Genomic DNA, 15,825 nt, shown 5'->3' with positions numbered 1-15,825 from the left:
GTTGTGGCTAAGCATATGCGGTATTTCGAAAAATTTCGTTTCAGGTGGTTCGAAACGAAATTCCGCGGAATTTCGCGGAATTTTAGCATGGCGAAATCACATTTCTTGATTTCGTTTCGTTTCGTAAAATTACAAAAATTTCGCTAGAAAAAACTAGCTTCTAACGAAATTTAACGGAATTCCGCGGAATTTCGAAACAAATTTAAACTTAAACCATTCTTTATTTTATCAAAAATTTTGGCTGCGCCGCTAAACAAAATCGTTAAGTTGTTTTCAAAATTTCAGGTTATCCAGTTTATTCTATTAACGCTTACTACATAACCCCATTCTTAGTCGACAAATACGTATGTAGTTTGCTTCTATAAAACGTCTTCAGTGTTTCCAAGTTTCAAATTTATATTTTGAGATATTTTTTACTATTTGTACAATATTAATGCGGAATCGATCGTGTTGCTGCTGGTCATGGGACGGCCGCTAGTCCGGGAGAACGCGAAGTGAAAAAAATCTACCTCACGTAGCAGAAATTTGTTTAACCAGTGTATAATCGATGTTGTACACGCTGATCACGCCAGCTAGTGTGAACGCGCTAGAACGCGAAGTGATAAAACGCTGCATCAAAGAGCACAGACTTATTTAGTGCGGAATCGATCGTATTGTACCGTGGGGCATCGAAATCCGTACACTTAAGCACCTTAGTATATGAAAATGTCATTAGAAAATAGGAATCGAATGTAAATAAAACGTTTTTCATTGACATAGGAGCATAGGCTTCTACTTTTGAAGTGTTTCACATTTACTCATTAAAAACTACGAAAAACATAACAAGATAATGAATAAAATCATTTACTTCTACTTCTACTACACCTTGAGAAGCGATCCATTCGATTTGTATTCCGCTTATCTTATGTAATGATTCGCAATTAGCAAAGAAACACAGTTACTTTTGGTGCAATAATGCTCTACCCAAAAACAAAATGGCGACAAAAATTCCGCGTTTGGTGGGTGGCGATTTATTTTTAATTTTTGCTGTTTTAATTTCAAAGCCTTCTTTCCATTTCTATGCCCTAAATGCTTACTGCCAAGTATCTGAACAGGACAAGATAAATTATTTCTACATTAATTACCTTTAACCCCCTTAAATTTATCGATATCTCATGAGGTGGACGGATTTCGGTGCTGTACGGATTTCAGTCCCGCACGGTAGAAGCTTATTAAACGAAGCACATTGAATTGTGTTGGATTGATTTGAAAAACAGTTTTTGTCTTCTTGTTTTCAAATAACTTTGTTTACAATAAATATTCAGTCGCTTACCCAGGGGCTTCACATGAATTTCCTTCTCTACTAACCAACGATTCCTTTCCCGTAGCGCTCACGGAGATGCAGAGCATTCCTCGGTCTTTTATAACAGCGGTTCTCAACCTGGGGTACATGTACCCCTGAGGGTACTTTCGCCGGGCCCAGGGGGTACCTCGGACGAAATGCTTAATGGCGGATGAATTACAATTTTAATCCAAACTTATTGATAAAGTTTTGTATTTTTTTATTTCTAAACTTTGTCTTGTACATAATACTCAGTGGTCCAAAATATGAGCCGTCGAACTGGTGGTCCGAAGTACCTCCTTTATCCTATGCATGGCGATCAGTAAATCATGGCCTATTGAATCCTGTCCTCCACAACCAGTACAATGGATGAAGAGATGTGAGACAAAAGATCGAAAGGGCAAAACCTCGAATGAACAAATTTAAAAAACCTTCTATGCAATCTACCGGATCAAAACAGAATGTTGAATAATATTTTAAGAATATGATTCTTAACTAAAATCTAGAGTCTACAGATTCGAAAGCCTCCATTTGAAAGACATAAAGACTTCTTGCAAGAGAATTGGAAGCATCCTTCGGCGCTTCTCGGAGGCCTCCTTCCAATCAGCTCGGAAGCCACCTTTCAAGTGACCCGGAAACATTATTATAAGATGTTCAAAAACTTTCTTTTAAGAGGCCCGGAAGCCAAGCTGTTTTTCTAGAAATTTCCCTTTATTTCTGCTTATTTTAAAAGCCTCGGATCTTTTTAAGGGGCTCGGAAGGGATTTTTAAACAGGCTCGACAGCCTCATTTCAAAAGGCTCGGAAGCCTACTCTCAAGAGGGTTGGAAGCCTCCTTTCTAGAGGCCCAAAAATCTTCTTTTGAGCTTTCTTCTTTAAACTTTTTTTTTTCTTTTCTGCTTCTTTTAAAAGGCTAGGAAAGCTCTTTTCAAAAGGCTTGGAAGGCCTCTTTCAAGAGGCTCGAAGCCCTCCCTTATAGAAGCTCGGAGTTCTTCTTTCAAGGTGCTTGGAACTTCGAACCTTATCTCGAAAGCCTCAGAAGCCTCCTTTCAAGAGGCTCGGAAGCCTCCTTTCAAGAGGCTCGGAAGCCTCCTTTCAAGAGGCTCGGAAGCCTCCTTTCAAGAGGCTCGGAAGCCTCCTTTCAAGAGGCTCGGAAGCCTCCTTTCAAGAGGCTCGGAAGCCTCCTTTCAAGAGGCTTGGAAGCCTCCTTCAAGAGGCCTGGAAGCCTCCCTTTCAAGAGGCCTGGAAGCCTCCTTTCAAGAGGCCTGGAAGCCTCCTTTCAAGAGGCCCAGCCTCCTTTCAAGAGGCCTGGACGCCTCCTTCAAGAGGCCCGGAAGCCTCCTTCAAGAGGCCTGGAAGCCTCCTTTCAAGAGGCCTGGAAGCCTCCTTCAAGAGGCCCGGAAGCCTCCTTCAAGAGGCCTCAGAAGCCTCCTTCAAGAGGCCTGAAGCCTCCTTCAAGAGGCCTGGAAGCCTCCTTTCAAGAGGCCTGGAAGCCTCCTTTCAAGAGGCTCAAGCCTCCTTCAAGAGGCTCGGAAGCCTCCTTCAAGAGGCTCAGAATCCTCCTTTCAAGAGGCCTGAACCTCCTTTCAAGAGGCTCAGATGCCTCCTTTGAAGAGGCCTGATGCCTCCTTCAAAGGCCTGGAAGCCTCCTTCAAGAGGCCTGGATGCCCTCCTTCAAGAGGCCTCAGATGCCTCCTTTCAAGAGGCTCGGATGCCCTCCTTCAAGAGGCCTGGAAGCCTCCTTTCAAGAGGCTCAGCCTCCTTCAAGAGGCTCAGCCTCCTTCAAGAGGCCTGGAAGCCTCCTTCAAGAGGCCTCAGCCTCCTTTCAAGAGGCCTCAGAAGCCTCCTTTCAAGAGGCCTCAAGCCTCCTTTCAAGAGGCCTGGAAGCCTCCTTTCAAGAGGCTCAGAAGCCTCCTTCAAGAGGCTCTGAAGCCTCCTTTCAAGATGCGCGAAGCCTCCTTCAAGAGGCCTGGAAGCCTTTTTTTTTTTTTTGTGTCTTATTATGAGACTTTCAGCCTGAGGCTGGCCTGTCCTCAGGACGGCCTGAAGCCTCCTTTCAAGAGGCCTCGGAAGCCTCCTTTCAAGAGGCCTGGAAGCCTCCTTTCAAGAGGCCTGGAAGCCTCCTTCAAGAGGCCTGAAGCCTCTCTTCAAGAGGCCTGGAGGCCTCCTTCAAGAGGCTCAGGCCTCCTTCAAGAGGCCTGGAAGCCTCCTTCAAGAGGGCTCGGAAGCCTCCTTCAAGAGGCCTGGAAGCCTCCTTCAAGAGGCCTGGAAGCCTCCTTCAAGAGGCTCAGAAGCCTCCTTCCAAGAGGCCTCAAGCCTCCTTCAAGAGGCTCAGAAGCCTCCTTTCAAGAGGCCTCAAGCCTCCTTTCAAGAGGCTCGAAGCCTCCTTTTAAGAGGAAGCCTCCTTTCAAGAGGCTCGGAAGCCTCCTTTCAAGAGGCTCGGAAGCCTCCTTTCAAGAGGCTCGGAAGCCTCCTTTCAAGAGGCTCGAAAGCCTATTTTCAATACGCTCTGAAGCCTTTAATAGTCAAAACATTTCGTACAGTAAGTCCCTTGATGTAAGAACTTAATTTCAATTGGGAAATTTTAAAAAAATGAAAATTTCAGAAAAGTTTATGGAGAGCCATATATTCCGTTAGATTTCAGGTCCATTTTTGATATACTTCAAGCGCTACGATTATTTTCATTTACAGCAAAAAAAATCATAGGGGGTACCTCAATTAATGCAAAAGTTCGAAGGGTACCTCTCAAGAAAAAGGTTAAGAGCCGCTGTTTTATAACAATGAGTGTTAAACTAATTTTCCTCTTCTAAACCTAAATTGACTGTAAGGACGTGACCAGCATCGTTATTGGTCATGATTTGGAAACTCCGAAGCAAGTATACAATTAGAATAACTTTTTTGTATCCCAAGAATATTATTTAATTGGTGAGCTGTGCATATTTGCTGTTTTTCGGACAATCCTGATTAGCAATTATGATGTGTACAGTTCATCAAGCTAAGCTCTTCTTTGACTATTTCCACAATATGTAAGGAACATTGAAGATTTGTGGGCATTTCTAGATCTTCGCATAGAAATTGCAAAAAAAAATCCAGAGCGGGTTGAAAGATTATTAAAATTGCTGAAAGTTCTTTACTTATGATTGCTTTTGGCTCATACTGACCATAACAGCTGTCCTCAAGTGCCAAGGACACACAGACAATAGCTCAGTTCGTCGAACTGATTGTATATAAGACTATGGGTCTGTGAAATTCAATCTGAAGTACATATCTTTATGCATTTTAGAAAGGTGCACAGGATTCTTCTAGTGAGCAAATGTATGCTATATATATATGTGCACGAATAATAAGAAGGAATAAGTTTTGGCTGTTACGCCCTATTCAAATATCAATTCTCTATCTGTGTATGCGCCTGGCAGATGTGGATACATAATTGAGTATCCCACTAAATAAAAAAATAAATTTAAGCATTAATTCTCTGATTTTGAAGTAGCAAAATACAATAAAACCATGCTGGCAAGACAATATGAAGTATGCTTCAGCATAATTACATTATTCTTAAGTGAACTAAGGTTTTAAACGAAATTTGAATCCGTATATGAAAAATCCCACAATTTCTATATTTTTTTATACTTTCTGATATATGCAAGAATGCAGTGATTTAGCACAGACTGCCTATTCTGTTATTATAACTCTTTTAGTCGTAAAACAGTTATTTGACTTCGAAATAGTGAAGTCCGAATTGCGTACATAATGTAAAACCTATTTAATCAAAATTCCCCGGAAAAAAATTGAAATTTCGTTTCGTTTCGAAAAATTTCGAATCAAATGAACCTTGATTTCGTTTCGTTTCGAAGTTTCGAAAGTAAATCCATATTTCGTTTCGTTTCGATCCGAATCAACATAGACATTTTAAATTTCGTTTCGTTTCGTTTCGTTAGGAAAAAGTGTGTTATCGCATACCCTTAGTTGTGGCGGTGAATGGTAGTCTGACTCGAACACACTGTGAAAGAACTCAGCAAAGGGATTTGCAGAAGTATTGTCGGCGGAAGAATTATGACTACCATAGACGACGTTATTCGGAATACCAGCTGACCTTTTTCGAGCATTCACAAAAGATCAGAATGATGAAGGGTTCTTTTTGAGGCTCCATTGCAATTGTTCAATGTACTCACGGAAACGCTGTTATACTCAGCTTCCGCAAGTTGAAGGGCATACTTATTCTCAGTTGTCCTGGAACGAAAATAACGTTTACGGGCAATGCGTAGACAATTCCGTAGTCTGCGCAGCTGCGGGTTCCACCATGGTTGTTGGCATTTTGTAGACATTCTTCGGGTTTTCAGCGGGACATTGTCACGCATTACTTGGTAAACATTGTCATAAAAAACAGTCACAGCATCATCCACCGTTTCGAGGTTTGATAAACACGTCCAGTCCAATGCAGTTAATCTAGCGTTGATTACATCAAAGTCACATCGTGCGAAGTTATATTCATTCCGTGCAGCTGAATTCGACTGCATGAGTTGCAAGTCTTCAGAGGAACATTCGAGCGTCAAAACAAATGGCTTGTGGTAAGGATTGACTTTCAAAATGGCAGCAGGTGATTCAAACAATTCAATTCGATCACAATCACTGACGAAAACTAAATCGAGAAGCCTACCATTCGCATTAACAAAATCATTGATTTGCTGTAATCCTGTGGCTAGTAAAGACTCAACTACTGCAAGTTCTTGTTCCGACGAGGCGTTGAGAGGCAGAAACCCATGTACTTCATCATCGAATTCCCAGGCCAAATTAGGAAGGTTGTAATCGCCCATGACTATCATGGTATCACGAGAGTCAGCTAACTCGAGGAGACGCATAAGGGATTCACCGTGCTTAGCGTAAATATCGGCGGGACTGCGCGGTCTAAAATTTCGGATGCTGAATAAATGCTACTCAGAAAAATTTCTACTTTATCGATAAAGTAGGATTGAGCATTTAAGCAGCCATATATTGGGCCAAAACCTGCATTAAAAAAGCATTAAAGGCGACTATAGGGCTTATTGGCATTTAATGTTTTGCAGTAAAGGCGCATATAATGCCACTTAAATGCTTTATATAATGCTTACTGGTTACCTGGGTAATGCTTGTTTACAGATTTCGTTTCCGCCCCTACCTAAAGTGTGGCCGACCCAGCCCCACTTCCGATCCAGAATTTCTGTTGCTATTGGCCTCTGGTATGTGTATTCATGATGATGATGGGATGATGTTAGCGGGTGCAGTAGGAATGAAAGGGACAGTGTCAAAGCCGCTCAAAAAGCAATCGATCTTATAAGTCACGTTGATGATCTGGAACAGATCTGCAGAACTTAAGCTGACAAAAAAACTTGATGGCTTTAGGATGGAGAGCGCATAATCTTCAAAGAGAAAACCACTAGGAATCAAATTCCAAGGAACGTCACAGTTTTGTCACAAGGAGCCACGTTGTTCGACACAATACTATCTGGTCGACAATGTGTATCGATGAGTTGAAGGTCTTCGACTACGATCTAGAGGTACTGATGCACGCAGCATAGAGTAACAGTTGAGCGCGATTAGTATCCAAACCTATTCGACGAAATTCCAGGCATCAACCTCGATAACTTTCGCCTTTAGTCTCGTACTTATTGATTGAACTAGTTGGGAAAATTAGTCTCGTACTATAGCTTTCGCGCTATTGTTTGAGTTGCGGTCCCATTGGAAAACCTCGTAGCCGTCTCCAAAAACGTTATCAGAAAGGGTTCTATGGTCCATAGCTGCTAGATGTTAGTCCTCAATAAGTATTTTCATCCGTCCAAAATTTTGGTAGTATATGCTGACGTCGGAACTCGGGTATTCGGAGAATTGAGCACTGGATATCGAAACCCCAGGTCTCGTGTCCGTAGAGAACTACCGGTCTTATAAGCGTTTTGTAGATAGTCAGTTTGGTACGGCGGCGAACTCTATTCGATCGGAGCGTCTTGCGGAGTCCAAAGTATGTACGATTTCCAGCCACAGAGCGTCTCCGAATTTCTCTGCTGGTATCGTTATCGGCGGTCACCAGTGAGCCCAAGTATACAAACTCTTCAACCACCTTGATTTCGTCACCACCGATAGAAACACGTGGTGGGTAGCTAACATTGACCTCTCTTGAGCCTCTTCCTATCATGTACTTCGTCTTCGACGTGTTGATGACTAGTCCAATCCGTTTAGCTTCGCTTTTCAGTATGATGTAGGCTTCTTCCATCCTCTCAAAGTTACGGGCCATGATATCAATGTCGTCGGCGAAACCAAATAACTGGATGGACTTCGTGAAAATCGTACCACTCGTGTCAATCCCTGCCCTTCGTATTACTCCCTCCTCCGAAGAGGCCAAATAGCCATCGCTCTTATAAGTCACGTTGATGATCTAGAACAGATCTGCAGAACTTAAGCTGACAACAAAAACTTACTATGTCTGAAACTTGATTATGCATATGTACAACATGTGATAGATTTAGTTCGGAAAAGGTATTGGAGGGTAACCGCCCCTTCGGTGGGGTTTGATCCCACGACCCCAGTTCGCATGACAGGTGCTTTCCCTACTAAGCTACGAAGGACCTCCGTCGTCCACCGCAGCTTAGCGGGTACTGATGAAACCAAATTCCCAGCACCAGGTACCAGCCGATCTCTCGCAATACATTTTCAGAACTAACTCTCTCAAATGTATTTTTGTACACATCATGTCAACCAAGTAGGATGAGTATTTAGTATTGTCCGGCTCCTACACACTTGCTTCATCAGCAACGGCGCTCAATGAAGTAGGGTTGTGTGAGGTTGTGCCAGTTTGGTCGTCAGATCCCAACACGACCACACAAGCGAAGAGAGATCGCCACTCGAGATCAGCACATTCAAAGTTAATTGCCTATATGCCGGGTATTAAGCCACCCGGAGTGGAAATTAATTACTATGTCTGAAACTTGATTATGCATATGTACAACATGTGATAGATTTAGTTCGGAAAAGGTATTGGAGGTAACCGCCCTTCGGTGAGGTTTGATCCCACGACCCCAGTTCGCATGACAGGTGCTTTCCCTACTAAGCTACGAAGGACCTCCGTCGTCCACCGCAGCTTAGCGGGTACTGATGAAACCAAATTCCCAGCACCAGGTACCAGCCGATCTCTCGCAATACATTTTCAGAACTAACTCTCTCAAATGTATTTTTGTACACATGTCAACCAAGTAGGATGAGTATTTAGTATTGTCCGGCTCCTACACACTTGCTTCATCAGCAACGGCGCTCAATGAAGTAGGGTTGTGTGAGGTTGTGCCAGTTTGGTCGTCAGATCCCAACACGACCACACAAGCGAAGAGAGATCGCCACTCGAGATCAGCACATTCAAAGTTAATTGCCTATATGCCGGGTATTAAGCCACCCGGAGTGGAAATTAATTACTATGTCTGAAACTTGATTATGCATATGTACAACATGTGATAGATTTAGTTCGGAAAAGGTATTGGAGGGTAACCGCCCCTTCGGTGGGGTTTGATCCCACGACCCCAGTTCGCATGACAGGTGCTTTCCCTACTAAGCTACGAAGGACCTCCGTCGTCCACCGCAGCTTAGCGGGTACTGATGAAACCAAATTCCCAGCACCAGGTACCAGCCGATCTCTCGCAATACATTTTCAGAACTAACTCTCTCAAATGTATTTTTGTACACATCATGTCAACCAAGTAGGATGAGTATTTAGTATTGTCCGGCTCCTACACACTTGCTTCATCAGCAACGGCGCTCAATGAAGTAGGGTTGTGTGAGGTTGTGCCAGTTTGCCTGTACCTGGTGCTGGGAATTTGGTTTCATCAGTACCCGCTAAGCTGCGGTGGACGACGGAGGTCCTTCGTAGCTTAGTAGGGAAAGCACCTGTCATGCGAACTGGGGTCGTGGGATCAAACCCCACCGAAGGGGCGGTTACCCTCCAATACCTTTTCCGAACTAAATCTATCACATGTTGTACATATGCATAATCAAGTTTCAGACATAGTAACTAATTTCCACCCGGTGGCTTAGTACCCGGCATATAGGCAATTAACTTTGAATGTACTGATCTCGAGTGGCGATCTCTCGTCGCTTGTGTGGTCGTGTTGGGATCTGACGACCAAACTGGCACAACCTCACACAACCCTACTTCATTGAGCGCCGTTGCTGATGAAGCAAGTGTGTAGGAGCCGGACAATACTAAATACTCATCCTACTTGGTTGACATGATGTGTACAAAAATACATTTGAGAGAGTTAGTTCTGAAAATGTATTGCGAGAGATCGGCTGGTACCTGGTGCTGGGAATTTGGTTTCATCAGTACCCGCTAAGCTGCGGTGGACGACGGAGGTCCTTCGTAGCTTAGTAGGGAAAGCACCTGTCATGCGAACTGGGGTCGGGATCAAACCCCACCGAAGGGCGGTTACCTCCAATACCTTTTCCGAACTAAATCTATCACATGTTGTACATATGCATAATCAAGTTTCAGACATAGTAATTAATTTCGCTGCCTGGTGGCTTAATACCCGGCATATAGGCAATTAACTTTGAATGTGCTGATCTCGAGTGGCGATCTCTCTTCGCTTGTGTGGTCGTGTTGGGATCTGACGACCAAACTGGCACAACCTCACACAACCCTACTTCATTGAGCGCCGTTGCTGATGAAGCAAGCGTGTAGGAGCCGGACAATACTAAATACTCATCCTACTTGGTTGACATGATGTGTACAAAAATACATTTGAGAGAGTTAGTTCTGAAAATGTATTGCGAGAGATCGGCTGGTACCTGGTGCTGGGAATTTGGTTTCATCAGTACCCGCTAAGCTGCGGTGGACGACGGAGGTCCTTCGTAGCTTAGTAGGGAAAGCACCTGTCATGCGAACTGGGGTCGTGGGATCAAACCCCCCCGAAGGGGCGGTTACCTCCAATACCTTTTCCGAACTAAATCTATCACATGTTGTACATATGCATAATCAAGTTTCAGACATAGTAATTAATTTCCACTCCGGGTGGCTTAATACCCGGCATATAGGCAATTAACTTTGAATGTGCTGATCTCGAGTGGCGATCTCTCTTCGCTTGTGTGGTCGTGTTGGGATCTGACGACCAAACTGGCACAACCTCACACAACCCTACTTCATTGTGCGCCGTTGCTGATGAAGCAAGTGTGTAGGAGCCGGACAATACTAAATACTCATCCTACTTGGTTGACATGATGTGTACAAAAATACATTTGAGAGAGTTAGTTCTGAAAATGTATTGCGAGAGATCGGCTGGTACCTGGTGCTGGGAATTTGGTTTCATCAGTACCCGCTAAGCTGCGGTGGACGACGGAGGTCCTTCGTAGCTTAGTAGGGAAAGCACCTGTCATGCGAACTGGGGTCGTGGGATCAAACCCCACCGAAGGGGCGGTTACCCTCCAATACCTTTTCCGAACTAAATCTATCACATGTTGTACATATGCATAATCAAGTTTCAGACATAGTAATTAATTTCCACTCCGGGTGGCTTAATACCCGGCATATAGGCAATTAACTTTGAATGTGCTGAACAAAAACTTGATGGCTTTAGGATGGAGAGCGCATAATCTTCAAAGAGAAAACCACTAGGAATCAAATTCCAAGGAACGTCACAGTTTTGTCACAAGGAGCCACGTTGTTCGACACAATACTATCTGGCCGACAATGTGTATCGATGAGTTGAAGGTCCCGACTACGATCTAGAGGTACTGATGTACGCAGCACAGAATAACAGTTGAGCGCGACGATTCTATTCGACGGAATTCCAACAGGATTCAACCATAGTCACCCAGATTTCACATAAAGACTTCGATCGGTGCATTGAAGTCAAATGTATTGTTTTGGATTCCTTATTCTAAAGTTTGAAAATTGAGCAACTGAGGGCGCGATCGACCGAGTTACCTATCTTTCGGAAAGTCGGGTCGTCCGTGAACTAAAAAAATCTGCTTCGAAGAAGGAACGCCGGGTCTTCCGCGAAGTGAAAAAAATCCGCTCCGAAGATCAAATAATTAATCAGTGAGTGATCGAGTGTGTTATGTTTCGGAACGTTGCACAGTGCGTTGAATATATGGAAATTCGGGACAAACATCATAACTGGATATTTTAGGCTTTTTTACACACATATAACAAGGGAGCGCTTTACCCAAACCATTACCGATTAATTTTATTTAGTACACAAATTCTTCTACCACCTCGATTTCGTCACCACCGATGCAAACTCGCGGTGGGTTGCTCACATTGTCTTCTCTTGAACCTCTTCCTATGGGGATCCCTCGTATGTCTGCTCCAGCTGTCCGATGAACGCTCGTCGTCGTGTCTCCCTTCGTATAAGCAGTGCACGTTGATGGTGCGGTGCTATAGTTGAAGAAACGGACTTATATTATCAGCTTGCACATTTTTGCGTTGATTGGCTGCCACCTAATCACACGTTGGCGCATCTTGCCCTGCACTATGAAGCCAGTTCCCAGCTCGTTGGTTGTGCAAATGTCGTAAATTGTTGCATCCAATAAATTTTGTTATTTGGCACTTTGTTCGAAACCAGTGACATAAGAAATCAAAAGCGTAATCTTGTTATGTTCATGTATTTAAACAACCGATATGATTTTTTGCAATGCTAATGGAACAATTTGGAAAAAAAACTGCAACGGAGCAAGGATAGGGGAGACTGGATAGACTTGATCCCCTTTTCTGATTTCCGATGTATCACAGCCAAAAGTAAATAAACATACGCGATTTCCACACAGACTCTTTAAGAAATATGGTATTTAGCTTTACTGATGTATGAAAGTCCTTAAATTATTGTTGTTATTGATACACAATCGATTTTTTGGAGTGCTGTCAAAAACCGACTTTTAAAATATTCGGTGGAAATTGATCCCTCTCCAAGAACTTGCTTTGATAAAATCAGATAGGTGTTCTCAGATTTTTTAAATATTTTTCCTTCAAAAAACGCGAAATTTTCAAATTGCTGTGCGTATTCATGAACGTTTTTTGGTATTGAATTCGACAGCACATGCAATTTCATCAAATCTGACAAATTTACAAAACATTAGAAGCCTGAGAACAGATTTATATTTTTTTTTATTGTTTCGCCAAATTTTTGTATGGACTAATGGGTGATCAAGTGTCCCCATATTGAGGTAATAACTTCAAATCCAAATATCTTAAAACTTTGATAGAGTGTTGACATTTTCATCAATACAGATCATTAAGCATATTTATGGCTTTTTGCTGTGAAAAAAACGAAAGCATTTGGTCATTGTTATGAAAAGTTGTTCAAATTTTGCGTGGCCAATAAAAAAATCTTTGGAAAGGTCAAATCATACAAACCGCCCTTCAGAATAAATAAGGTTGTCAATCCAAAAAATAACTCACCACATGAACGTCATTTGCCTAGAGGATCTATACAAAAATATGCTAGAACAAAACTACTTTAGTTCTCGATAAAACAGGGGGTGATCAAGTCTACCCACCTCCCCCTAAAGAAAAACTATTTTTCGATGTCACGTGTCGCTTGCTTTAGGAGATTTGTGTCCCTGGAGGCGTGAGGTAGTTTTGTTAATTTTGATTCTAACTGAATTAACCTTAAGTGGCGTAAATATGAAACAATTAGAAACAAATAGATCCATAATTCAAAAGTCACTGGGCAGCATTATGTCTTCTAATTCCAAGAAAAAAAAAATCAATTGATGGGCTATGCCTATATATTGTTTCTCTGCCAATCACGTATAGCATCTACGAAGGTTTATCCAACAAGCCAAGCTAACATACTGCCTTGAAACTGATTTCTCTGATTTCATTCAAATTTTGGTTTGTCATTTCAAAATGAATACAATTTCCATCACTTCAAGTCGCAGTAGAGCTAGTTCAGTATTAAATATTTGTTCAACTGTTGATGTACATTTACAATTAGAAAGCCAAAACGGCATTTCTCATACTTCTCAGTCTGATGTTTACAATATCACCCTCAATTTATTCGCGGTTTATGCAATTTTAAGATAAGTCAAGATATGAAATCCACCAGATGCCACCAGAGTAATCAAGAACTCACTCAAGAAAGTCAAACAGAAATGATCATATAATAAAAATCCTTTGTTTGCATTCCTGTTGGAGATCAACAGATACGACACAATGTGCTACATTGCAATTTCTCTCGAAACCCCATTCCAGATCGTCGCAAAGCGTGCCTATCGCCGATGTCCATGGTCCATCTGATTTTGGAGGAGCCACAGAACGGCGAGGAAATTCTGCGCCAGAACTTCAACTACGATCTTGGTTCCATCGACGGACGACATCGTCGATCGTTGCCGCATGCCCATGCTCCCACGGACCACGTACACGAGGTGGAAGAGATATTGGCCGCGCGCATCAAAATCACACCCTCCACATTCAAAGATCTCTGCCCAGCGCTGCTAGCTCAGATCGATCAAAAAGCTTGCATCGAAAGGTATCAGGATCAGCCGCTGGTGGAGAAGAAACTGTTTTCGTACGGTAGATTGAATAAAATTAGTCTCTTTTAAATTGCAATGTTGATCGCGATTTTTATTTCCAGCATGGCTGTATGCAACCGTTTGCGTGCTCATCATCTCGATCTGTGGACTGGCAGGAGTTGCGATCGTTCCTCTTGCCAAATCAGTGGCGTACGATGAAATTTTGAGATTTCTGGTAGCGCTAGCAATTGGTACGCTCTGCGGAGATGCCCTTATGGTAAATTTATTAGTCCTAAAAAACAAACCCCAAACTGAATAAAAGCTATTAACATGTCTTTTTTTAGCATCTGCTACCGCACGCGCTTATTCCCCACGAGGAAAATTCCGGTTTGGATCACGATCACGATCACGGCAGTGATCATTCCCATGCCAATGAACCCGTTTGGCTTTGCTGTTGTGCTTTCCTCTGTGCGTTGCTTATGTATACTTTGGAAACTGTGCTACCGTTGTTGCGATCAGAAGACGATGCTGATGGTCACCACGGGCACTCACATGCCCGGTCCAAAGTGGCTCCAGTTCCGGAACCTGCACAAGTGCGGCGAAATACCAACGTGGTGGACGATATCGAACTAGACCTGCAGGACACGAAAAGGAAAGAGCTGAACAGCATGCTGGAAAAGAAACCCAAGCAGAGCAAACCGCTCACCCCGGTGGCATTTATGGTTATTCTGGGGGATGGTTTGCACAATATCACAGATGGTTTGGCCATCGGAGCAGCATTCGCTGCTGATCCCGTTACCGGAATGGCCACTTCGTTTGCCATTCTGTGCCACGAGCTGCCCCATGAGTTGGGGGACTTTGCGTTGCTGTTGCAAACGGGAGTTAGTATAAGACGTGCCATGTTTCTCAACGTGGTATCTTCAGTATTAAGTTTCTTAGGTTTGTTGGCCGCTAACCGCAATAAATTACCACAGTTTTAATTTAAGTGTTTTTCTATTATACAGGTATGTTGATTGGCTTGCTGGTGACTGGCCTACACGAGTCGGTTGTACGGTGGATCTATGCGGGAACGGCTGGAACGTTTCTCTATATAGCCTTGGCAGATCTGATACCGGAGTTGAATCGGGACCTCAGAGAAACGATCCCGAGCGATCAGCGATGCAAAAAGCTGAGGGCAATATGGTCTCAGATCTGCGGAATTTTCTTAGGAGGCATGATTATGCTGGTGATAGCGTTGAATGAGGATCATTTACGCGTGTTATTTGAATAAATTATAAATGTTATAGCCAAGGTATTTTATTTCGACCGATTGAGAAATTTATATCGTCTCTAGCAAACGTAACCCTGAAATATGGAGCTTGACAAAGTTGATGATATTTAACGTACTCGTTTTCTCACCCAAGTGGAAGAGTCACATTGGGTAACGGTATTGGGTAGCTGGCAACTACTATCCTGCTATAGAAAATTGATTATCGAATAGCTCAACAAATAGAAGTTTTTGATCCAAAAGTAGTTCTGTTTCTGTTTCATATCATAAGTTGGCCAGTGTTCATATATAAGAAGGATAGTCCACCTTAAAATGGTTCCGATTTAGTATGTTCCCATGTCATAACATGTATTTAAATACAATCAGAGATTCTATTTTTTTATATAGGAATTCATTTTATTCCGAAAAGATGTCTGAAGGTCCAAAATAATTACAAGTAGCATTTTTTCCTGGAAATCTCGTAGTTTTTAGAAAATAAACTGTTATTAATCTCTGTTTAGGTTGATGTTTCGCTTCTTTTCGTGCGCAGAAGTAAGTTGCTGACAATGATGGGTAGGATAGCAGCCACTGCTCTCGTTTCATTCATTATGTTGAAGACCAGTTTAAAATTCATTCGTTCGGCGGCGCTATTGTACATGAGACCACCTGGCAAAGTCATTAGACAGATATCTCGGAATCTGCGTGATTTGGAAAGATGTCATCTTTTAGAAAATTGTTTAATTGGTCAAGGTCATTATATATCTAGTAAAGATGAATTTAAGATTCCAACATCT

At 42.6% G+C, this 15,825-nt stretch overlaps 1 protein-coding gene across 2 annotated transcripts in view; it reads left to right on the top strand.

Moving 5' to 3' along the window:
• LOC134225367 (zinc transporter ZIP10) overlaps window positions 1-15,068 on the top strand; it is a 46,155-nt gene extending 31,087 nt beyond the window's left edge. For both annotated transcript variants that reach the window (XM_062705380.1, XM_062705379.1), the window contains 4 exons: window positions 13,526-13,846; window positions 13,908-14,062; window positions 14,130-14,724; window positions 14,790-15,068. In XM_062705380.1, coding sequence (XP_062561364.1) covers window positions 13,526-13,846; window positions 13,908-14,062; window positions 14,130-14,724; window positions 14,790-15,055 — 1,337 coding nt within the window. In that variant the 3' untranslated portion in view covers window positions 15,056-15,068. The remainder of the gene's footprint in view (window positions 1-13,525; window positions 13,847-13,907; window positions 14,063-14,129; window positions 14,725-14,789) is intronic.
• Window positions 15,069-15,825: the final 757 nt, after the last annotated feature.

This window comes from Armigeres subalbatus, chromosome 3 (genome assembly GCF_024139115.2).
Source record: "Armigeres subalbatus isolate Guangzhou_Male chromosome 3, GZ_Asu_2, whole genome shotgun sequence".
Classification (NCBI taxonomy): domain Eukaryota; kingdom Metazoa; phylum Arthropoda; class Insecta; order Diptera; family Culicidae; genus Armigeres; species Armigeres subalbatus.
Note: the sequence above shows the minus strand (reverse complement) of the source record. Positions and strands in the feature narration are given on the sequence as shown.